Consider the following 26,413-nt stretch of genomic DNA (forward strand, 5'->3'; position numbering starts at 1 on the left):
GTTGAAATTTTAATGAAATCTACAAAATATTATCTATTTTGCAATAGTAGAGATGAAAAAAAATGAAAAGAGTGATTATGAAATATTTTATCACTGAAGAAGAGAAAAAGAACTAACAGAACAATAAATTTATTGATTTAATAACTATATTAAATACCTAAAAAGAACTAAATCATTATTAATGATTTTGTTATACTTTTGCTCTGAGACGTCATAAAAGTTGAATGTAAAGTTGTTATAACAATTACTAAATTGCAATGGATTTTGTAAATCATATTATCTACTTCTTCAGTCTCCTTAAATTTAGCCTTGTGCCTTTCGGCACCCAGCCAGATTCATATTGTATTCGCGTATTCCCTATATCGTTCGAGACCATATATAATATAAGAAAAGAAGCATTTAAATACGTGTATGTTTTGTTATTTTTTAGCATATATGTAATATTCCTATATTGACAGTTGGTATGGGAAAAACGTTCCTACGTTACGGTGCCGACAATATTCATTGTCTCTCTCGTTCCTTACACTTTATCTATAAGGTGCATGCTTGAGAATGTGCAGAGCCTCGGAGGATAAAGAAATCGTTGCCATTCTGTCTTCCTTAGTCGGAGCAGCTTCCACTTATAGAAACTGTCCATATAGGTGTATAGCTACTTTCTTAGGTAAAAATTAGTGTGCAATCTATTATTTTCATAAGTAGTCGTAGGAAAAATTAATTTTTTGATAGGTACATTAAGTGCAATACCGATTTCTAGATCGTTGAAAATTGTTCATAATGTTATAAATAAAGCGTTGCTTTCCTACTTCCTACTATATACAAAAAACTATTTGCAATTTGAGAATAAAATCAACAAGAAGTAATTGTTAAGAAAGTAACAATTTGTGAATATACGTTGAACGTTATTAAGTAATCGTATCGATTGTGTAATAAATAATAAGCATTAATCACTGTCTATCGATTAAACGACAACAATAAACAGAACCCTGTTATGCTTCGCCCCTGCCGTATAAATGCTGTGGAGGGAGGCTCCCAGGTGAGATCGAATGCCTGGCGTATTCTAACATTGAACTGACAATCCAGTTCACTGTTCACTTAGTGCGACAGCGACGTTAGTCGGGTGAACACAAAAGGACGCGGCGCATAACGAGAATCAGCCGCATCTCGAAATTCATGAATGAATTCCAATAACACGATCTTTTGACAGGTGCAGCTACTGTGTTTTAAAACTATCATGATTTGTGTGATTTAATCTGACTTGTGTTAACTTTTTTCTCGTATAAAATGGCGAATGATGTGGTCGTCAAATTGGAAAAAGTATTATTGGACATTTTTTTATTAAATTGTGGTAAGTTGTTTGAGGTTATGTGAATCGGGTCAATATTTTCATAATACGAAAATAGAATTAAACGTTCTGTGAATGATTTCCAGCAATTACGAATTTATCACGATATTAAATAATATTTATTATGTTGATTTCATGTCAATCATATCTAAAATTAGTGTCTGTAGGTTAAGTTTATATGTTACAAAAATAGTAGGTAACGTAACTAGGAGGTCAGTGCCGTTCAATAAACTTGCTATAATGGTTTTATGTTTACAGGTGCAATTATTTTATTGGCGAATTTGATTGTTTTGTATAATAATTTGAAAAAAATAATTTTTAATAATGTAATTCACAAACCACTTAATTGTTGAACGTATTAAAGTGTTGCATTTTTAAATATAAATAAGATAGCTGATTATGGGTGGGTTGTATGGTAATACGCAAGCATGCATATTGATTTGTCGATTATGGACGATTTTCGCTTCCTCTTGTAATTCTCCATCTTAAAATGCCTGTATCAATAATAAATAAGTGTCCATATTTATTGTATTCTCATCAAGATCCTTGCCAAAAAATGCATTTACGCCAACAGATTTTACAAAAACATTTTTAGAAATTCCTTCTTATGCTTCCTCTCGGTTGTTTATATCAAGGTATATTTCAAAATAATCAAACGTGAAAAAACAAATAGTAGGATAAAACTCATTGAAAAAGGAGAAGAATATAGTAAAAATAAAAAGAAAATAATTTACGGGCGATGTGAGGTCACGAAGGAGAAGGGTAAAAAACGATTTATCTCGAAAATAACTTGAAAATTCCTAACCTAACCATCTTCTTGTTTTTTGGTTTTTTATTTTTATATTTGATTTGAAACATTTATGGCAAACTTTGTCAAAAAAGGCAAAAAAAAACGAAAAAAAAATTCGCATCCGAAAATTTTCATCATTATGTACAATAAACTTTATTAATATTTATCATTGCAACATTGATTCTCACGTTTTTCGTGTAATTAGAGTGAAAAACTTTCGTTTCGATTGTATATTTTCAGGTCGAATCGTCTAGACTAAATTTCTAGCTTTGTAATGAAAATTGTTTCTATTTCTCCGTTGATCTTCGATATAATTGTTAATCGCAATAATTTAGTGACAAATAATAAATAAGGATGAGAATAGTAATAGCGAACCGGATATCAAAAGGAAACGGCACGATTTGAAACCTTAAGAAAAAATTATTATCACAAATGTGTTTGAAGGACTTATAGCCAGAGAACATAATATGAATGTTGGTGAGGTAGTTACGAGGATGGTCCCAGAAGTACCTGGCCTGGCAAAGAAAACAAAAAATTTTGGAAAAAATATACTTATTTTACAACATAAGCTTCTTTCAACTCTATACACTTTTCCCAGCGATGTTCAATAATTTCGATAACTTTTTATTACTCCTCAAAATAGCCATTAACTTCCGACATCAACTCTCCATTGTTGAGAAATAACCACCGAGACATTTTTTCAAGTCTGGAAACTGAAAATAATCCAAGCGGGCGAAATCTGGCGAAAAGGGTACATGAAGTAGCAATTCAAATTTTAATTCATTAATTTTGGCCATTGCAATAACGGATGTATGAGCTGGTGCATAGTCTTAATGAAACAAAACTTTCTTTTTAGCCAAATGCGGCTGGTTTTGCTGGATTACTTCGCTCAAACCTTGCAATAAGTTCGTATAATACTCGACGTTGGTTTTTCCTTCTTTTAAAGGTAGTCAACGAAAAGTATCCCACGCGCATTCCAAAAAACCGAGTCAATGGCCTTGCCTGCACATGGAAAGGTCTTTGCCTTCTTTGAAGCCTGTTCCCCCTTTTCAGTCCATTGTTTTGATTGTTCTTTTGTTTCGGGTGTAAAGTTATGGATTCACATTTTATCCATGGTTATAAAACTGCATAAAAATTCGTCTTTATTTCTGTGACATTGCCAAGAACTCGCTAGAAACATTTTCACTGTTTGTTTCCATTGTGAGCAAATGCCTACTAAGTCTGCTAGATCGCACTTTCAGTTGACCATCATCCAGTAGTGTTTTGTGAATTTACTTCAACATTTCTGTAGACGTCATCTCATTTGATTGACCATTACAATGCTTTTCTTCGCAGGTCGAACTGCCTCGTGTAAACTCTGCTACGAAATATTTTACTGTTAATAATGAAGTCCCACCGTGAGTAGAATCTGGTTCAGCTTCTATGTTGGTCGGGCTAACGCCTTTCAAATAAAAGCATTGTATCACATAATTTGTTCTATGTTACAAATTCACTAAAAACGTTTACTACTGATGGTTTCCAAACAAATACTAAACAACGTGGCGTCTTTAAACTTGAAACATATACAGTATAGATTGTATACTTTCTAATATGGTGGTATTTTTCAAGCGACTACCGCCATATCTAGGTAAGGCCAAGTACTTTTGGGACCATCCTCGTATTTTATGTAGTATTTTTACTAACGTTTCCAAAGCTGGTGAATATAAAATAATAAAAATATGTGATGAAACGATATTTATACTTAGAAAGCTGAGCCTAGAGGAAAAGAAACGAATTAAATTCAACAAAATCAAACAGGTCATTCCCCTTGCACCCGCAAATGTCACCGTTAAAAATATCACTCTATACATTTGTGGTATCCTACTATAGAATACCTTAGAGCAACTTTCTACCATTGTCTTATGGTAATGGTTTGTTCCATTTCAGTGGTCTCTCTTGGGTCGTCTTTCCCAAATTTTAATACATTTGTTATTAAGTCGATCTAGTCTCTGACCATATTTTTGGCTGTAAAATATATTAAGAGTTATGTTTCTTCTTCTATATTATCAAGGCAACGTTTAATAATTTTGAATTTCTATTTACTATTCGTAATTTTGAAGCCTAGGTTTATTTATGCCAATATTTGGGTTAATCTTGTTATACAGTTTGCATAGACATTCTATGCATAAAACAAATTTCAATATACCCATTTTTAAATCAATGATTATGTTGTAAAGTATTCCAGATTTCAAAACATTTTTCCGACAATTAAATTGAAAAAACTTTCCAAATAATTACGTCCGTCGTCTGTTTGTAGGTAACGCCTATGTGCTGTTAATGACTCGATTTTCAAATCACTCTAAAAATACTTCACTTAATGAAGCCATATGGATATCTTCCTATAGTAAAATGCATTTAAAAAAAATAAGTAACATTAAAAATCTATTAAAATTAAATAAAATGTAATTGGGAAATTATGATTTGTAAGATTAGTTATAAAAAAATAATTAATAGATAATTTTAGGCAGAATTGTTAATGATTAAAAAAATGTTTAGAAACAATCGGTAAACAAAAACTTGTATTAATAAAGTTCTATTCTTATATTAATAAGCAAAAAATACGATGAGCTAAAAATATAACAAAGGATTCTGCCGTCTGCAGTTGCGTTCCAGTGTTGAAATAATTGAGTTGTTATAATGGACAATAATGATATAAAAAAATTTTTCGTAGTCTTTACAGATTATTAAGTTTTTCCAAAAATTTATCTGTGGATTAAAGAAATTGTTTGTTTGCCCGCAACTCGCTTTGGTCGTAAATTGATGAAACGATTTAGAGTTTTTACACGAAATCTGCCTTGAATTTTAATTAAAATATATAAATGTAGAAATTTATTATTGAAATTATTCGCACACAAATTTTAAGTATTTGAGCTCATACATCCAATAAATAAACCAAATATAGACTTTATCCACCTTGCAAGTACTCATGAAATATTATTAATTAAATATTAATTTTGTATATATAATTTCTTTTCTACGATATAATTTCTTACATAAATCTCTTCTAAATATTAAAAATGTACTAGGTTGCCCCTAGACCCTACAATAACATCGTACAATATATTTTATTGTACAATAAGATTGAAAGTCGCTTTGAATCCAAACGATCAATTAAATTGCACAATAAACGAACTGCTGCACAATGTTTTCGTGTTTAGTCGAAGCCAAAGCCAAAGCTTGTCCTTGATTAGAGAAAATAATCCATACCGACAAAGCTTCAAAATTATAACAATTTTACTAAATATCTCCAAAACTATAGACCTTAAAAAAGTTTCAAACAAAAAATGAGGCTCATAACAAGTTCTACAAAAAAGCTGGTATAAATTTTCTAAGTTGACCGATTCTTTTAGTTATTATGATTTATAATATCTCGCCAGGGCCAAATTGACCAACCTGACCTAATCTTAAAGTCTGTAAACGAGCGGTAACCTGCAACCGGCGTGCGACACGAAAGTGCCACTCTTCATACATACCTCCAAGTGTGTAAGGGAGTACGAAAAAAAGAGTTACAGTTTGCAGCTAGCTTACACACTTGAAGATTAGGTTAGGTTAGTTAAGTAGACTCCTGTCGATATATTTTGGCTCGTAGAGCTAAAAGAATAAATGTACAGGAATTATTTATTCTACAAACTCTCGCGTTTGAACGTTTTGAGAGGGAGCTGCTCGGTTGGTGGGGATGAGTAGCTCGGTTCTAGGAAATTTAGTCGCGATGGATCACTTCACCGGAGCGCAACGTACATTCTGCATTAAACATTATTACAAAAATCGCGTGTACTATTATATGACATAAATCAGTGTCCTAGGGAAATTGTGGTTCGATCGTGGGTCAGAAAGTTCGAACTCTCAATCAGAAGCCTACGGGACGCCCAAGATCAACAAGAATAGAAGAGAGAGCTTCAGTTCAAGGTAATCCTAGTCTATCGACTTGCAAGCGATCAGCCGAACTTGTGGTATCCAGAACATCTTTGCGTTGCATTTTGTCGAAAGATCTGAAATTGCACCCGTATAAAATTCAACTTGTGCAGAAAATACAGCCAAATGATTTCATTTTAAGACGAGCTTTTGTTGGAACGCTTTCAGAGTTACAACAATATTCTGCTCTCCGACGAAGCCCATTTTCACTTAAATGGGCATGTCAATAGACAGAATTGCCGTTATTAGGCTACAGAGAACCCACGTGAAAAACATCAAAAGCCTCTGAATTCGCCGAAAGTAACCGTTTGGGCGGCCACGGTCAACCTGCCACTGTAAATTCTCCATATACATAGCCATGCTAAGGGATTTTCTTTCCGCAACTGCAACAATTTGAAGCCTATAATCGTATGACATGGTTTCAACAAGATGCCTCTTTGGCGGTCGTAAACCAGATGTTTGCTGGGAAGCTGATATCTCGCCGAGGTGACATTGCATGGCCGCCTCGAAGTTCGGACCTACCACCATCGGATTTTTTTATGTAGGGATACCTGAAAAGTAGGGTCTATTTCAATAACCCAGCCACGCTTGATCGGTTGAAGACCAAAATCCAAGAAGAAATAGCAGCTATTCCCCACGCAATGTGCCAGCGAGTTTTTACCTATTTGAAATCTAGATTTGAGGAATGTTTCCAGCGCGATTGTGCACACCTGGATGATGTTCTTTTTAAGAAATGAATTTCCCACATGTATGTTTCAAATAAAATAAAAAATTATATGTGAATTATATTTAGTTTTTTTATCATTATTCGCAAAAATTTCTAGCCCACCCTGTATAAATTTTTTTGTAGAGGTTTTCATGACTTCCAAGGGGACTGAGAGACAAACGAAGTAAAAATCTTTTTAGGAAATATTTTCTCTAATCAAGGATAACCTTTGTCAAAAACTTTAGCAAAATCTTTTAGGAACTACACCCAAAAGAATTACTTAGAAACGAGATTTCCTAGTTGGAAGTTGAAATATTTCAGATAATGTCTACCGTAACAATTGAAAAGTGACAACGATTCTTTTATATTCCAAATTCCAAGGTCGTCTCATAAATGGCGCTAACACAAATGTATTGTCTAATCCTTATGCAATACTTGCAATAACCGATGAATATAAATATATACTTATTATTCCTCATATCATTCAATTGATCAAATGTATATAGTGTCTGTCACTCTTATCAACGATATAGGAGGAATAATTGAAAGTTGTATTTGCTTGAGAATTATCAATTTTTATTTAAATCCTTCATATGTCTCCTATTTCCTTATGGTGCTTATTGTTCTGTAATAATTTCTAAACAAGTAGACCTAATTAAACAAAACATTTTTTTCTCAATATGTCAAACAATGTTATTAATAGTTACCAAACGATGTTTACTTGTAAGTTTTTAGGTTGTTTGTTTTTGCGTTATCTGCTCAGCAGGTAATGAACAGGTGCACAATTACTGGTAAAAAATAGAAAAATATAAACAAACGGTAAACAACTACCGTTTAATAGAATTTTATTGATTTTTACTAAGTTAGAATGATAATTTGACATCTAAGAACGGCTTACAATAAATATTACAATATAAATCTTTAGTTTTCTTAAAATTTGGTTATAGAGAATGTTTAACAAAAATTAAATTTACATAACCGAAAATGAAAATTCATCTTTCCGAGAAAATAATTAGAAATAAATCGATTGCGGAGATAATACTGAGTATTATGAATTTATTGGTTTTTCTTCAACGTACAGAAGCTATGAAATGTAATTTACATAAATGTAACCAGATCGTAGGGATTAATCTGGATTGTTTTGTCCCACGATTTTTTATTGTCAATGCCTTTTCGCGTATTAGAAGTCTGAAGTAATTTTAGTCATATATTCATTGTTTTCAATTCAATGTTTTTTATGGAGACGAAAAAATTGTGAGATTTGTTTCTGTTTTAGTCGGTTGGCCTATTCTTTTCCTCTATTTGTGGGGCAGTGCCTACCAAAGAGGTTTCTTCTGTGATGATGAGAGTCTCCGACATCCATTTCTGGAATCAACGGTCCCTAGTTGGTCGTTGTATGTTACTGGAATAGGACTGAATTCTATAGCGGTAAGTGATTAATTTCTTCAATTCATCCACCAACTGTGATCATTATAAAAATGATACCAGAACACAATTTTCATGTATTAAATTCTTATTGAATTACATCAAAGTTATCTTGTTCACTAGCACCGTACATGCTTTTACCCAAACGAACTGAAAAGATTTAGTTCTCGTGTGTCTTCTGGTCAGATCCATATTGTCGAGGAACTGGGATGTCTCGACTTAATGACGCAACTTATATGAAGGGATTTTGATATTTTCATTCTACAAAGTGATTCATTACATAGGTCTGCAAGTAAAAAACTGCATATGTTTTTTATAGATATAGAAACCAAAAAAAATTAAAAAAATACCATCGTAGAAATTTTTATTACAATACTAAATTTTATAGTTTTATTTTGTTAAAATTTCTGGGAATAAAGACGTGAATAATAACGTCCATCTTTTTCCTTTATTCCCAGATAAATATAATTATAACTTAGTGAAAGGATAGCAGCATTTATTGACGTGCCTAAACAGGTTAAATTAGATTGAACATGTTTCTGCGTGTTGCTGTTCTATTAATCATGTTCCAACAGACTAAGTTCATTATCTAGCTTATCCTGTCTTCTACGCTCAGTTGACATCCAGCATTGAAACGATACAGGGCTCTTTTTGTGCAGAAGATGTGAGGAAGATCTGCGCTTGTGATTTAAGGATAAGAAAACGTTTTAGCATTCCTATGACATGTCATAGTTCTAAAATATCAGTTCCGCACCAAGCTCCTAATTTAGATGATATCCTAAATGATGCAGAGGACTCAGAAACGTTCGTTCTCTGAACGAATCTAGCTAAGCTTTGTCAGATAAAGAGTAACCTCAATTTTTTTCTCAGATTGAGTTCAAGGCTAAAGAAAAAAAACCAAAAATCATCTGCTACCTCATTTTTCGAGTACAGACATGGACAGAGAGAGAATTTACTCAATATTTCAGTAAATAAGGCAATCTCGTTTATTGTAATCATGTTCGTTGCATCACGAAATTGAATATGATTCTCCAGAATGGCGCTATTTCATTGATTTATCCAAAACTAGCCTCCAAGCAGCCTATAAATTGTTAAAATGTGTCCCGTAAAAAACAAAACATTGTTGAAACTAAGTTTTAATTTCTGGAACGGCTGGTTATTTCATACTGAACACACTGTGTACTGCTATCACTACAGAACATAACCAATAGAATGTTGACTTGCATCTAAATTTCAGCAACACAACACAGTTCTGCCACTTGCCAATCGTCGCGTTAGTGTAATAAAAATGTGTCATTACTGTCAATGTCAATTGTCAAGACAAATAATCATTTGTTTAAAATTCTTGAACGCTTGCATGGTGTGTATTCTAAATTGGAAGACTTTAAAAACATTTGAAGTATAAAACTAGAATATGATTCTCCAGAATGGCGCTATTTCATTGATTTATTCAAAACTAGCCTCCAAGTAGTCTCGCTGCTTAATGGGACACTCAGTTCATATGGTAGAAAACTACAATAACTTAGCTATGATTTTTGAAAAAATCAAATATCAAGAACATCAATAGATGGCTTGTGGAGATTTTGAAATACTCACAATGTTGTTGGGATAATATTCACGTTATATACAATTCTGATATTTTCTATTTTTGTGGGAACAACTGACTGGCCAAAATGACACAGTTTTACTTCTGATGAAAAAAACGTTATCAATACCACTTTTATTCCGCCAGAAAAGGTTTTATTGCTCTTGGGACTAATTGAGCAGTGAAATCATTGCAAATAGATTGTTATAGATATATATATTGTTTGAAGCAAAGCTTCACTGGTCCCCACAAGAAAACTTTTGTCTGATACCCTCTTTCCTGAATCTATTTAGAAATAGATTTATTTAGAAAAAAAAACTCATAAGCACGTTGTAAGCAGCATAAGCCTTTACGCTGCTAGTCTAGTACAATTTAAATAAATAATATCGGTAATTACAATAATGTGTCATCATTATATTCTACAAATTCAACTTATCACAATGTTTCTTTTTAAGTTTTAGTAATAAAGAGATAGATAGCTTAAAAGAGAATCGTAACCCCTTCGGAATAGGGTTATCCTTTTAGGGTTTTGGGAGGACTAATTCCTTTCAGAAAGTGTGAAATCATATTCAATATTTTCCAGAATTATGTACCTTAATTTTAATCAACCGAATTTGAGATCCATTCATTAAAACTGAATTGTGAAAATCCTTTAAGAAGGATGAATTGTTATAAATACCATTAAAATTTCTATGACAATTAGTATATTTCAAATTTTGAAAATATCTTTCAGATTATATCTGTTCTAGTTTGATTCAGTTCCCACTGCTATAGTATTTCAAAGTGAAAGTAAAAGTGAATGTGAATCATTTAATTGGCAAAATTAATTAGTCGCCTTTCTTGTTATACCCTTGTTTTATTATGAACATCATTTAATTCAATTAGAATGTACTTTTAGTGATTGAAAATTATCTTCTATAAACCCTTCAATCATACTCTGTCCTCGAGTTTATAAAAAATGCTGATGAGAATATCCTCGAGCACACAATTACAATTTCAACGAGAAGCCGACAGCATTAAAGGCGGGCAGCTTTGCCTTTATTTCTTGTTTTATTTTTATTTCATGATCACGACTATTTTTAGATACAATAAAGTTGTACTAAAAGCTTCAAGCTCAGTACTAGGACAAGAAAACAAGAAAAATAATTTTCAACAGTCCATCCGAGAGAACTATATTGATTTTTCTATGTACTTTGGCATAACACAACATTTGGTACGCCATATGATGTGTTGGGGGTCCAAGTGCAGGTCTCAAATTATTACAAATATGATTAATAAATTTTATTATTCCCCATCAAATTTGTAAATTCCGCTTTGAGTTTTTACGATTTTGGTGAAGAGAATAATGTTCTGTAATAGATTTTAGTAATCATATGATTTGGATAGACCTTTAGAATCATTTTAGTGATTGTTACTTATGCACAGTAGATGCAAAATGTTTTAATGAAAATCAAATGTGGAGATATCCATACAGTTTACGAAATGTTCGGATTCACAAAATGAAAGTTTGCTGTAGTCTACATACATTTCAAAAGTATCTCAAATGCTTTCAGGAACAATGATTTGTAGGAATCAGTACAGTTAATGAATATGAGGGTGATACATGTCCCCAAATTGAACCCAGTGATTTAACACGTGATTTCAGTTTATCAAAAACAAGGATCAGAATTGGGATTGAAAAAAAAAGTTTATCCGCCCTGAACCGGTCCTAAGCGGTTTATTTACATTGTTTCTTTCGAATAATTTATAAACTAAATTATTGTCTTTGTTATAAAGTGGTGATAGCTAATTTTCATTTTTTTTCTCTCGATATATCAAAATGACATTTAAAAAATTGAATCTTGAGATATACTCGTATAATATACTAAAACCTATTTTACAAATCCATCAACAGATCATTTTTTCTAATAGGCAAGTCTAACGTTAAACAGAAATAGCATAGCGAAAAGAAATCTTTTGGATTTGGACATCGTATACAAATAAAAAATGGAAAAAAACTAAACTATACAGCAAACATCGGGAATTTGATTTATGTATTGAATCTGATATTCTTCGATATTTCTGAAAACACATGAGTCATTTAGGCAACTAGCCATTGATTTAAAAAAAGAAGAACCATAAAACCAATTTTATTAATTTAATAACGTATAGAAGACATGTACCTGTCAGATATGTCACAAATAAGCTAAGCCAAAGCTTAAGATTAAGAATGTTTCTTGTATTAAAATGTTTATCTAGAAATATTAAAAAATTGCTTTCAATGAAAACTTTTTCAAAGTATATAAAAAACATATTATTGTTTCTCACGGATGGATTGTTGGAAATTATTTTTCTTCTATATCCTGCTATTGAACTTGATGTTTTTTGAGTCCCTATAACTTCATTGAATCTAAAAATAGTCGTGAGCACGAAGCAAAAAGACAACAAAAAATAAAGATAAAGCTGACTGCCTTTCAAGCAGTTCCTTTCTCTCTAAAATTACAATTGTGTGCTCGAGGATATTCTCATTAGCGTTTTTTATACTTTTTGTAGACTCGAGTACAAAACATGATTGAAGGGTTTATTGAAGATAATTTTTCAATTACTTCGAGTGCATCCTACGGATCTTGATTGAATTAATGCGAGTGTAACGTTTCATCGGAGAAATTGGCAATGAATCAATTTTTCTAAATTACTTATTTACATAATAAAGCAGGATAAAATCATCTAGCAACGCGAGATAAACAGAAGCTTCTTATACATTCTAATACATTCAAACCCACCAATATACTTTAAAATATGTTAGTAGAGAGTTGTTGGGTATGGTATTTAGAAGGCTTTACAAGAAGAGCTAAATATACAGGAAGAACGACGTATTTACACGACAATTAACTTTGGCTTTTGGCTCCGCGTAACCGTGTCGTGCCCACAGGGTTAGCTGTTGGCCTATGGTTTTTAGAGTATGGGAAGACAATTACAATGCTAAATGCTTGTCATCGGATCACTTTGTCCCATCTTTCACTCCTAGGCACAGAAGTGATCGACTTGTTTGGTCCAGAGAACGGTTAAACTTGGACTACGAATGATAATTTGAAATTTAGTTGCATGCTTGTATGGTAGTCGTGCAAGTATAAGAATTTTTTATTGAAAATGCATGTACATTAGACTTAGAATTATGGTATGGAAGATAGACGTATGTTCAAATGAATCACGTCCGCATACAGGAGGTGGTAAAACCACATGTTCTTCACCCATAGAACACTTCGGAGACATATTAGATGGATTAATCTTTTTACCACATTTTCTACATGCTCTATTGGCATTTCGGCATGCGGCACGAGTTTCCTTGGATAGAAATTATTAGATAGATATTATTGGGAGTATATCCTGATGTGTTTGTTCATCGTGGAGGTCCTACGCATTAATAATTTTTCCCATTTTTTCTACGATTGGATTCTTCTCCAATTTTGATGGATTCCACCATTTTCTCCAGCTCTTTCCATAGAAACTTTGGTGAATAATCATCTTTGAATAATGAAGTCCTTTGTACGATAAATCAGTGGTTTGCAACGTTATCATTCAAGGTAGTGGAATGATATTACACAAATTATTAAGTTACCTAGATTAGTTTGTATTAAATAGAAAAGTACATTTTGATATCAAACAATTCTCGTATAAAAAAGTTGTTTTTAAGTTGTTTACTTGATATATCGATAAGAGGAAAAATATTCAGTTTCAATTATTATGCAAATCTATGTTAACATTAGGTAGGTACTAGGTAAACCGTAATTTGTAAAATTCTATAACATAATGCACACTTGTAATTAGTTAGGTTAGGTTAGTCAAATAAAGTATGAATTTGTGAAATAGTTCTCTTATAGATACGAAATGTAATATTTTTTATTGTTTTTATATGTTTTGTTATGTGTTTATAATGTAAAACATTTTTTTCTGAAATAAACTGTAAATATATGTTCTATTTTTTTTATTTCATCATTAAAATCCCGAGCTGCAGAATCTTCCGTCATGAGTTGTCTAATCTTAATGACAATCACGATCACGGGTTAGCAGATTGTTAGAGAAGTTAAAATTTTATGGCCGGTATTAAAATCACGAGCTGGCTCTACAGAAATTGCCCAGCTAGGTAGTCTTTTTGAATGGACTTAGTTGTAAACTTTCCTAATTTAAAAGGATTCATTGGGAATGAACTTTCACGCCAATATGGAATATGTCAAGAAAGGCCTAACACTTGAAACCTTATTCAAAGTTGAACGAGTTTGTTTGTAGTGTTCAAAAATGTGATCAAATATGAGGTATATTTAGAAAAACACGTGTTTTATTTATTTACGTGCTTCTGGGACATAATGGTTAAAGAATTTTACCCGGTAGCTGTAATTGATGTTAATATGGTTACAAGAAATAAATGGAAAATGACCGGAAGTACATGTGATTCATCCTTATATATATAACAGGAACCATTGAAAGCAAATCCGAAATCTTTGCTAAATGTACGCACCTACTAATGTATATTTGAAATTAAGTAGTTTAAAAAACTCGATAAATTTAGAAAATTCAAGAAATTAATTAATAAAGATTATTATTATGTCATTTGAGTAATTTCTCTAACGCCTTGATTCATATGATGAAAGCTGTATAAACAAAGTTCATTTCGAAACACTCTTCTTTAACACTACTATAATTTTATTAGTTTTTAATAATAATAAATTCAATTGATAACTCAAGATCTTTATACTGCCGCATGCTATTAATAAATGGCAGGCAAAGTGAATAGTAATTCTAAACATCATTAAACCTATCATGTCGGTATATAATAAAAAGAAGTGATTTGAATAATGAGAGAGTTGATGTTACTAATAAATCAATTAGCATAAACCAAATCTGGATACCAACTAGGTCTTACAATATAAAAATTATAGTGGAAGCGAGAATAAAAATTTTAATCTGCTGAAACTTGTTCTGGAGGTGTACAATCAAAGCAGAGGCCTCCTTCGTTAGTGGGGTAAAAAACGGCTTTTCAAAATTAACGGAAAAACGGATTTGCAACAAAAGTTGTAGATCATCAACATTCGTAAAAAACATTTGTTTACATAATCTCAAAATATGCGATAAAATTGCTAAAACTATTAACTTATTTCCTTTAATTCATGGTCCATAAATTTGAAAATAAGATGATATATTATTTGCTTTTAATACGACAAAAATTTTTTGTCTGAAAAGCTAAGATAAAGTAATACATACAATTTATAATATGTGCGTCTTTTGGCATAAGACAAAAAAGTAAAACATCAAATTTGTCAAAGATATGACGTCTTTAATTTTTTTCAAAAGGAAGCTATGTTTTATCACATTATTAGATAAAGCTGGGACAGAAGGCTTTTCATTGCAGCAAAAGTTCCAAATTTGGAACCAGGCTAGTAGCGCGAGAGGATAGCCTTCTGTTACAATTGTTTTAGACTATTTTCTTTGTTCCTGCCACATTATTTATTTATAGAAAAATTGATAAAGACTGCAAGTAGTTGAAACGTTAATATCATATGCTTTTAAACGAAATTTTAATTGATAGAGAAAATCAAGATCATTTATCAACAAAACCACATAAAAGGGATCTAAAAAGTAAGAAATTGGAGAAATTTATATAGAACGTCTGGGTTAGTCTGTCCCTGCATTAACTCTTTGAAAATTAGGTGCCTTTTTTATGCCTATAACAACTTAGCTTTTAACGTGCTGTCATTATTTTTGTGAGTTTTTTGAACGATTCTTTTGACAATTTACCTAGCCATGCAATACCTGGGGTACCTGGGCTGACCCAAATATACCTACTTGTCCAATCGACTACAATTGTTCATATTCACTTTGACTGTGAAAAAGGCAAAAAAAGATTGAAGATCGTACCATAAATGATTAGAATCGTTTTTATACTTCGTAGAGAGGAGAAATACTTTCAATACAAAATATTGAGAATGAAGTAGATAAAATTTTTTTCTGCTACATAATATACTTTTAAAGCTTGATAACTGAGAGTTTAATCGGTCTAGCATTTTTCCTGAAGCATTTGGATATTAAAAATTTTTGTTTGTAATAGAGATACTGACATAAGCAAAATAAATAATTTTATTGAATATAAAAGATTAAAGCTTCTGTGGACATTTATATGGACATTGGTTAAAGCAATTGCAACTTTCCTACACGTCAATTGAAGACAGAAATCCTGTCTAGTTATTCTCTCGTGTCAGCACTACACCTGGAAGCGTTTGAAGATGAAGATCTCTGGCATTCGACATTCTGAAATTTTAAAGACGAATGGAATTATTAGATCAGATGAAAAACTTTATCCTTCACTAGTTTTCAATCAATTGTACTCACCTTATATACTTACCTTAATCACTGGGGCTAAATTCCCAGCTAACATTTTGGTTTACATTTCTCCCATTCTATTTAGTCTTGTCGATATGCGGATGTTGGAGATTTTTTGAACTGCACATTGTGGTACGGTGGTAAATTGGTATTAGTTTGATTAAATTCCTTTTGTGTAGTTGATAGAGTTCATGCTTTTCTAAAAACCAACCGATTTGCTCTTTGATTTGAAAATAAGCGAAGTATTTGGTATGAATGCATTTTCCCAATTTGAATTAGCTATGATTAACTGCTGCCCCGTCAACACTAATTTTCGTAACAATTATCCGAATTAGCTTTTTGAAAAGTGTGAAAGGAATAAGTGTACGTTTCATCCATGCAGGTCTGTATTTATATCTTAAGAAAACAATGTGCTCAATTCTCTAATGGTATGTTACTCCATCAGTCGAGGTCAATTTGTACTTGGTGTCTTCTCATACGATGTGAAGTAAACTGCGTTTACCATCACCGAACTTTAAGTACCTCTCATTTCCTTGGTGTAAACGTCTAAGAGTAGGCGACGTTTTGTTTTGCATATACCAATTTTGAAACCTCCTTCTGAAAACGTCTATCCTCCACGTCCACATTTTTTATATTGATTGTGTTTGGTATGAAACTTCACTTGAATTGTTTTGTCTCGCATTAAAATATATTTCACTCTGTCCCTTGACTCATATTTACTGCTTGTGCAACCTTTTCCTGTATTTTTGCCAAAGTAATTAATATCTCATCACCTCGTGTCTCTAACATCTCGAAATTAAATACATTATTTCTCGACATTATGCATTTAAAATCTCAACAAATGATTTACATTCCATTTTAAAAATTCTTATACCAAATGTACGACGGTTTTAATAAACAATGTTTACTCTACGTCTTTCATTTAACAAAAGGTAGCTGCTACGACACACGTGACCGATGTGTATTCAAAGCTCAGACACAAAATGAAATTGAACAAGGTGCAACTTCTCGGACTAAAACTGTATTACTCCAATTTTGAATTCAATAGTCGTTTCTCTTTACTCATTTTTTATTTAATGTTGATGATTGATAATTATTCAGATTAATAATAGATGTATATTCTATATATTATTTTATTATTATTACAGTGCAACCTTAATATAACGTACCTCAATATAACGACTTCCTCGATTTAACAAATTCTTCGTAATCCCCTTGAATTGTCCATAAGAGTTTATGTAAAAATACCTTTACATTACGAACATTTTTTGCGAACAACCTCTTTATAACGAATTTTCAACTATCAAGAAAAAGTATAAATACCTCTAATTAACGAATTTTGTCAAAAACCTTTATATAAAGTTCCCACCAATTTAAAACTCTTAATCTCATTGTATGAGATTCATGTCGTAAAACAATTATTGTTGTTTGATGGAAAGTAATGTAAGCCTGCTGCTCGTTACTACTAATTTTTTATTTTACCTCTTTATGTCGAATTTTAGACCAACCTAAACTCACCATAACAAACCTCAGTTCAACGAATTACTTGATATAACGAATATTTACTTGTTCCCTTCCGATTTGTTATATAGAGGTTGCACTGTATAATGATATATTTATCAGGTGATTTTTTATCATTTAGATTTGTGATAAAATATTTTTCTTCTAAAACATCGATTGGTAGATCAGTTGCGTTGCATTATTCTGAAATTTCTATGGAAGCTATATAATCAAATATTAGATAAATCGTACTTTTATTATCAATTTTTCCATCTTGTAGATTTCCCATGAACCAAATAACTTCAATAAAATATTCGTTCATATCTTATCGTCAAATCTATATCCAGAAATTCTCTCTCAGTTCAAGCTTTTTATTTTCTTATCTATGCCTTCTCCCGATGAATTTATTTCTTGTTCATCATTCGTTGGACATTACCGTACGATTTCATTTGCTTTATTATTAAATTATCTTCTATTGTGATTTACACCCATAATTTCTCGACAGCGGTAATTAGTTGTCCTTTTTCGAATCTTGATCCGACCATGGTCCGTCACCAAAAATCTTTTCTTTCTTTTTGTCGCATCGACGGTGCGTATATTTTTCTTTTTTAGCTGAGATACTTCGTAAGAAACAATGTTTATTAGTTTTTCGATGTTTGGCTATCCCATAGAACAATGTTTATCATTAACATTGCTCTCCTACCCTGGACATTTCTGTCCTTAATATCTTCGTCACTTGTTTGTATACAAATATTAATATTTTCGTAGCATTTTATAATTTGGTCATTTTCCAGTGGCATATTTTGCTTGCGTCCTTCAGTAAACATATTTTTTGTTTTCAATATGTTGTAACTGAATTATTTGATGTATATATTATATATTCTAGACCGTCGAGCTTTTGTGCCAGTATTATTTAATCATCTGCAAAGATTAGTGCTTAAATAGTGATATTATTAAGCGAAATACTCATACTGCTGCACTTAACTCTCCGTTTCAACAGAATTTTTTATAAGATTGTTTTAAAAATTGTTTAATTCCATTTTTGTATGGAAACTGCTGGCTAGTGAATTTCCGATTTGTATTTTTATACGGGAGGTCTCATAAATTTCCTTAACAACCCTTAAGATTTTAACTTAATGTCTGTAAATCAATATAGGCAAAGCTTTATTGTCATTTTACAATTTTATGAACAAAGCGAGACAATTTTATATTAGATAATATAAAACAACAATTTGACTTGATAGTAATTATAATACAATATCTGACTCCACACTAAATATTGAAATATACCAGTAGATAGTAGATTGTAGAATTCTGCCACGTAATAATAAGGTCTTTGAATCAGAAATGCCTTTGTCAATAACTGGAACTTATTAAATGTATTTACCATATTCAATTCTGAAGATAGTTGATTTAATAATCTCTTGGCACTGAAGATAATGGAATTTTTCACCACATCAGGAATGGCTAGCTAGAAATGGTTCTCTCAGTTGAGTTGGGAAAGTGTTTGCGAACCAAACAAACGGATTCTAAAATGAAAAGAGCGGGAAGAGTTAAAATTTTTTATTTTTTTAAATAGAATTCTACTACTTGAACCATAAATGTAATGAATAGCTCTTTTTTGTAATTTGAAGATAGATTCGAAGAGACGACAAGCCCCCCAGAAAGGCAAACCAAAGATGCGATTCGAACAACGAGTAGTAAGCTGTTAAAGCAGTACGAGAATCGAGCTATTTATACACAGATTTAATGACAAAACAAAGGATAATTTTTCCACTAAGGTCTCTACATGTATCGACCATTGAGGACACCGTTAATATGTAGACCAAGAAACTTGATCGAATATGAGGATCGTATTAAGTCATTGTTGAATTTTAATGGTTATTTTCTCAGTGTTTAAACAGAGACCGTTCGCGTCCGACCAGAACTTAATAGTAATGGGATCATTGCCCGTGGTAGACTGTAAATCCTGTATATCTGCACTACTCCAGGTGTTATCCGCAAATAAAGTGAATTTACCATTAATTCGGACTGTGACATCATTAATAAATACCAAAAAAAACTGGATTTAAAACTGAACCCTAAGATAAACTACCGCCAACTGGCCATAGGTGGTCAGTTATTGATTTTCCTGTAAGAAATCTAACTTGTTCTTTCTCGAAATCGTTCTAAATTATCTTAAAGATGTTTATACTGAATTAATACGGAATATTTATCTGTTGTTCAGAATATACCAAAATATACTTACTATGAAAAGTTTAATCGACTACTATGCTAATGAGAGAAGGTTAGGAAATCCGTATTTGTTACTATTTATAAAATTATTTACATATGATATAGTAATTAATACCACATTGTCGTAGAGATAAATACGTATATCATTGTTACGGAATAAGTAATTGGATTGCGGAAAAAAGCGAAATTTCTCTTTAATCATTATAATACGACAGAAGAGTCAGTAAACAGATATATATGAATTATTAGAATGACAGTCTTGAATGTTTATTTTTACAATCGTACGTTTATCTTTTATTATTGTCCCAATACTTTATATATTTGTCTTAATGGACAATAGAAGAATATTCTTCGAACCATCTATCATATTCAAGAGCGAATTATTAGATATAAACGCAATTTATAATCAAATACATTGCAAAAAAAATCTGTTATAAATGTTTACTTCTATTGACACCAATATTTTCAATTTCTGTAATTATTATCAAACAGCTTCATCTCTTATCAAAGCGAGTTGAAGGTCTTTCCCATTTTCTCCTTCTACGTTCTCAGATATTCCAGTTCCTCTCGTTTTTTCCCTCATACCTCCCATTTCAATTAGCGCTTTACCTTTTGGATCTTCCTTCTTGGTCTATCCACTTGGTCTAACTCTTCTTCTCTCAATGTACATTCGTATTTAACTTTAACCACTTATTATTGGCTCTTTTGTTTTTTTTGTTTTATATTTTCATTTCTAAACCACCTCATTTACTCTGCTATTCCTTTCAATGTTCTATTTTAATTGAGCTCATCTTGGCTTCGTTATTTGTTATTATAGTGTAGGTCTTCATGTTCACTTGTGTCAATATCTATATTTTCCAGTATTGTCTTGTTTAGTACAGTACATTTGTTATTTCTGCCTTAAAATTCTCACCTTTTATCAATACAGTGTCTCTTCTTTGCATTTTATTCATTTCGTATTTTGGTTCTGTTAGAAATGAGTAAGTAGAGTAGCCACTGAGAAATGAGAGGCATTTTTTATGTTTGAATGAATCTGTTCCAGATTTGTTTCAATTTTTTCGAATTATATGCCTTCAGATTAAATTCGTTTTCGTGAAAAATTCAATTTTAAATAATATGTACTAAACTTGAATGGCCATACTGAAACTTCCTTAAAAGCTCTGGTTGAGTGGTTTGTTTAAAATGCAGTGAGATTTGAACCAAACATCACAATGGACAATTGGTTCATCGGCATACCTTTATGTAAAAGCCTGCTGGAGGTAAAAACACTGGTTGCTGCCATAGAAAAGGGCAAGCGAGAATTACCTAAACTGTTTAGGTGGATAGACCGACCAGTCGGCTTAAGCATGTCGGTTTGGAAAAAAGACAATAGTGTTATATATGACCCAGAAAAGGGAAAAATATCATCCCGAGCATACTAAACGATGACAACATTGATTAAAAATTCGAAAAAACTGAAATATGCAATGGTAGAAGTGGTGAGGTTGTCATCATCCACCAATTAAGAGGGTATATTGACGGAAGAGTTCAATTCAATTCATTAGATGGGTAGTCCCATGAGTTTTCAATGTTTTAAAACTATCCAAAAATAATCTTACAATATAGGAAAGAAGAACTAACCGAACGGATCCAGATCAGGTAAATATGACGGATAAGGCAACAAATCTTAACGCAGTTCGTTAAAAAAAATTCGCAAAACAAAATACGAGTGCATTCATTGTAGCAAATATTGATGTTTTTCGAAAGTTTGAGCAATGTGTAGTTGGTAATGGTAACAATGGAAATCCTGTAGAAGATTATTATGAGTATTATTATTTTTTACTAATCGTAAATGAATATGGTAAACATAAGTTGTTTATTTTCTTGTTATTCACAAATAAACCACGCGCAACGAAGCGAAGTTAAGAAACGAATGAAAATAGTCTACATACAGTCACTGGTAGAATGTGTCCTGAATTAAAATACGTTTTCAAATATTTTTTGGCATTTTTTATTTATTATTTCCCAGTATATTTTCTATGCATACTGGTTTAATCAACTAGAGCTTCTATTTCTGTTGAAATAAATTCTTAAAAGCTGCCTCACTTGCTTTTATTTTGTATGCTTTGATCTCCTAACAACAATAATCATAACTGGCATTAATTTAATAATCTTGGTTGAATATTATTAATAGATTAGGATTATCAGATTAATATAGATATGCGTGTATGTACATCTTGGCTTCACATCAAATGGTAATAGCTAATAGATACAAGTATTCAAGTGATTTTTCATGAATAAATTAGACCATAAGCATGTTTCTTTCGAATGGCGGCTTTTTAAAGAATAGTTTAAAAGCCGTGCTTCTAAATAACAGTAACAATCTTCCACTCAATCCTGTCGTCTACAATGCTAATTTAAAAGAAACGTAAGAACTGATATGACAAAATAAACCATAAATACTTCCAGTGGACCATCTGTGCTGATTTGAAGGTAGTTGCTTTAATTTTTGGCTATACCACATTCACCTGATTCTCTAATGGGTTGGTATGAATCTCTCAAACACTTGAGAGCACTGCTCTGAAAGAACAGTTTATATCTCTGGCCAGATACTTCGTTAAGGACATGAACGAAAACGGTCCTGGGTTTCTATACTTGAAACATAAATTTCTTTTCTTAGCGATACTAAGATAAAAGAAGACATATTTGTTGAATCTGACGTAAGAAAACTCATGAAGGATCCAGAGTTTCTAGCAGAATTAAACGACGTTGAAAAAAAGCCTGGTTGTAGAAATGACCAGAAATTTTCTTGACAATCAAGAATGGCCTTTAAAATATACTTGATCTTGACATTGACATCTTAATTTCTTTCCACAAAATCTGGGAGTCGAAAGTGAGGAGCACGGAAAGCGATTCCACCAAGACATTACGCCATTTGAAAAACGCTTCCAAGACAAATGGGAACCTTCTATTGTGCCGATTATTGTTGGTCTATCGTTAGAGAAACACTGGAGTGGACCTTCACCAGAACATCCAAAAGCTCTAAGCGATCAGAATATTTTAAAACGTATTATAATCCATTAATTTTGTTAAAAATACTGAATATAATTATTTATTATAAAAAAAATACAAGCGTGAACTTTTCACTTATGTTTTATCATATTGGGGTATTCATTAACTTTTTTTCTGAAATACTCAACCCGGTTACCCAGTTGGTACAGATACGTTTGGGGAAATGCCTGCTTGTTGCCTGTTGTGTTTTAGTACCTACTGGAGCCGAAGGATGATACAGGTCAGCTAGTTCGGAATTCACTAAATCGCAGTGTATTAATCAGAAATTAATTTAATATCTATATACATGAATTATTATAGTGCATCTTAAAGATCTTTGTATAATACAATTGGAAGGTTCCACTACAAATTGAATAATTATGTTATCTCATTCACTGGTATTTGGCTTAAAAAATATAAAACTTAAGTGTTAATAGAATAATACACAATAAGATAATTAGTTAGCAATTTCTTTTCATCCATCTGCATTCAATAATGGAAATGCATCAGCTTTTCATGATTTATTTTGCTCGGGATGATTCTCAGCTTAGACCTAAGAAGAATTTCTAAATTCTTTAGGTTAGGTTACCTAACCTGAATTCTCAATTTTATACATAATACAGACCTTTTAAAAGCTGACCGAGAAGATAAATTTTATTCGACAATGATTTGTCTCCCGAGTTGTCTAATCTTCATGACAAACACGATCACGAGTTGACACATTGTAACAGAAGTTTTATAGCGGGTGTTAAATCACGAGCTGACGCACGCCCATACGTTTATAGGGAAATATAGGGAAAGGAATGTTCTACTTGGAAACAGATTGTAACTGAATCTAGTAAATGAGAAAAACTAGGCACAAAACCATCTCTATGAAGAATAATTACTCGTTTCATTCTTGACAAAGAAGTATTTAAATTTAACATCAACGTCAATGAAATCAAAGACGAAATACTGAAAGTAAATACAAAAAACTTTACGAAAATAATAATCAAAGAATGATGTCTTAAAATTACCATAAAATACACACGTGTGCAACAAACGTAATCAAAGGCATATTTGCTGTGTGCCATACTATGTAGATACGAAAGAGGTACGTTGAATTAAGGCCGGATGCTGTTGTATGTTTCAAGATTTACGACAGGTGGTATATAAATTTATGCCTTAATAACCATACTTTCAAAATCAAAAGTGTCCCCTTCTGAGAAATGATACGGTAGATAACACATGATATATTTAATGGTTCAACGACTTAACGATTCGAACAAAAAAATTTCAAAAGGTTTTTATGACCTGGACATTCCTCATTTTTATTTCAAGCGAATTCCAATTAACAGTTAATGATTTATCATATAACAACTTTCGTATTACGTGGAAAAGATGCAATTTGCTATTTTATTGAGTAGTTTATCGAGCATAGCTTCCAAAATTTACTGTTTGTTACTAATAGAGATACAAATAATGTTTCATATTGAATTGATACGTACTGTTTTCCAAAATTATTCCATAAAGTCTAATATAATATTGGATGGATAGTATTTTAAGTGTGACTTGTTCAAACGAAACATATTGTTTGTTATATTTTTGGTAGTTCTTTGTCCTGATCTCGAATATGTGTGGATATATAGGTGGTGTATCGCTTATTTTGAGAACTGCAGTATTTCAAATTTTGAGTTAGTTCCTCCAATATCAATTGCAGATTATAAAAACCCTTGCCAACAATTTATTATTATTATTACAAAATTCGCATCAACTGTATGCTGGTTATTAGCGATTTAGTAAAGATTAAGTATTTTATCTATGAATATTTGTTAAATTAGATTTATGATAGAGATCTGTTTAAGGTAAGTAATATTGTATTTAGGGCCTAAAATTTTATACGGGGAGTGAACATTATCTTTCATTTCTTAATTTGGTATGAGTGCCGTGCGTATTTATGAAATATTGATTGTTCCTAGCGTAACTGACTTCTGCAATTGATATTGGAAGAACTGTACCACCCGATACCCTTGGTACTTACGAGAGTTATCTGAAAATATGGGAAATATATTTGTACATGACGAGAGATTCTCACTTACATTTCAGCTATTTCGGACACAATAGTTTCTATTTGATAATAGTGTAAATGAGCAGTGGTGGGGCTTTTTCTAAAAATCAAAAAAATTAAGTATAAAGCCGTGCAGCCGACTTTAATCGGGGCCGTATCAGCTTGACTGACTACGAACGTTCGGAACGGCCAAAAATTGTGAAAACCAGCGATGTCATCGAACAAGTTTACAAATTTATATTGGACGAGCTTCGCAGCCGAAAAATAGGAAAAACGTCGGACAAAACTCTAAATATGAAAATATGTTTAACTACAATAACTGTGGGTTTTCCCTCTAATGGTCCTTCTCTACTGCCACTATTTTGGTAGTCTTGTTTATATGTTATTAGATTCTTTTTTGAATTGTTCCATCAAAACTATTATTAACAATTTCATATATCACAGATTGTGGCCCTGGAGGTGAAAAATATTTGAGTTTTGTATGTAGATTTAATATTACCATAACTTTTATGATAAAAAATGAAACAATATAACTTCAGAGATTTCTTTTCAAGCAGAAAATACCTCATAGACTATTATAGACATTGTGATTCTAAGAACCATGAAGCAACAATGCTAAGTACATTTCAAACTACCCTGCAAATAGATGAATTTTCTGCTGAATTCAAACGTTTGTAAGACCCATTCCTAAAGTAAAGATCATAGTGGAATCCTCTCTGAAACCTTTCGAGAATTCCACTGATCGCACAAAACGTAGGAAAATTAAATATGTTTCGAATGTACTAGAAACTACACAAGTAGCATTTGCTACTCAAGTGGAATATAAAGCTCGTGGAGAAGGAAAAATTTCTAATGTAATCGAGAATATTGCTCTTCATAGTACAGCGAGGAAACTTGTTGTTAAAGTACAATTAACTAAATTTAAATAAAATGTGTTACGAATGTATGCAAACGATATGTTTCCAAAATCCCAATGATAATGGGAAGAACATTTCCCAAAAGCTTAGAGTTATAGTTGGTTAGTTTTTTGAAAAAAGAGATGTCAGAAAATAAAAATAAATATATACTGGGTGTATGTTTTTTAAAATAATTCTTACACTGTACTTATTTCCCATGATATGAACTATAACAACTGATAATTTTTTTTTAATTGGAGTCTTTTCATGTCAAGGTAACATGTGAATGTATTCCTAAAATCCGACTTAAGAAAAGTTATTTTTATTGACAATAAGCCAAGCAGGTGGAGACTAATACATATATACCTTTTGAAATTTTTGTCCCACTATTTTATAGTGATAATCTTCCAAGAATTTAGCGGGCCTTTGAGGGATTTATACCTACAAGAAGATACATCTGACAGATACAACTTAATATAGATAAAAAATTATTTGATTGTGAATGTATAAAAATGTCATTTTTCTTATATTAACACTTTAAATATTTTAAGC

At 31.7% G+C, this 26,413-nt stretch overlaps 1 protein-coding gene across 1 annotated transcript in view; it reads left to right on the forward strand.

The window, feature by feature from the left end:
• The first annotated feature begins 1,035 nt into the window (after positions 1-1,035).
• The window catches only part of LOC130446024 (putative phosphatidate phosphatase), a 71,842-nt gene continuing 46,464 nt past the window's right edge, over positions 1,036-26,413 (forward strand). The window contains exons 1-2 of the mRNA XM_056782002.1: positions 1,036-1,345; positions 8,066-8,217. Of these exons, the coding sequence (XP_056637980.1) occupies positions 1,282-1,345; positions 8,066-8,217 (216 nt within the window). The 5' untranslated portion in view covers positions 1,036-1,281. The remainder of the gene's footprint in view (positions 1,346-8,065; positions 8,218-26,413) is intronic.

The sequence above is a fragment of the Diorhabda sublineata genome, chromosome 6 (genome assembly GCF_026230105.1).
Source record: "Diorhabda sublineata isolate icDioSubl1.1 chromosome 6, icDioSubl1.1, whole genome shotgun sequence".
NCBI lineage: Eukaryota > Metazoa > Arthropoda > Insecta > Coleoptera > Chrysomelidae > Diorhabda > Diorhabda sublineata.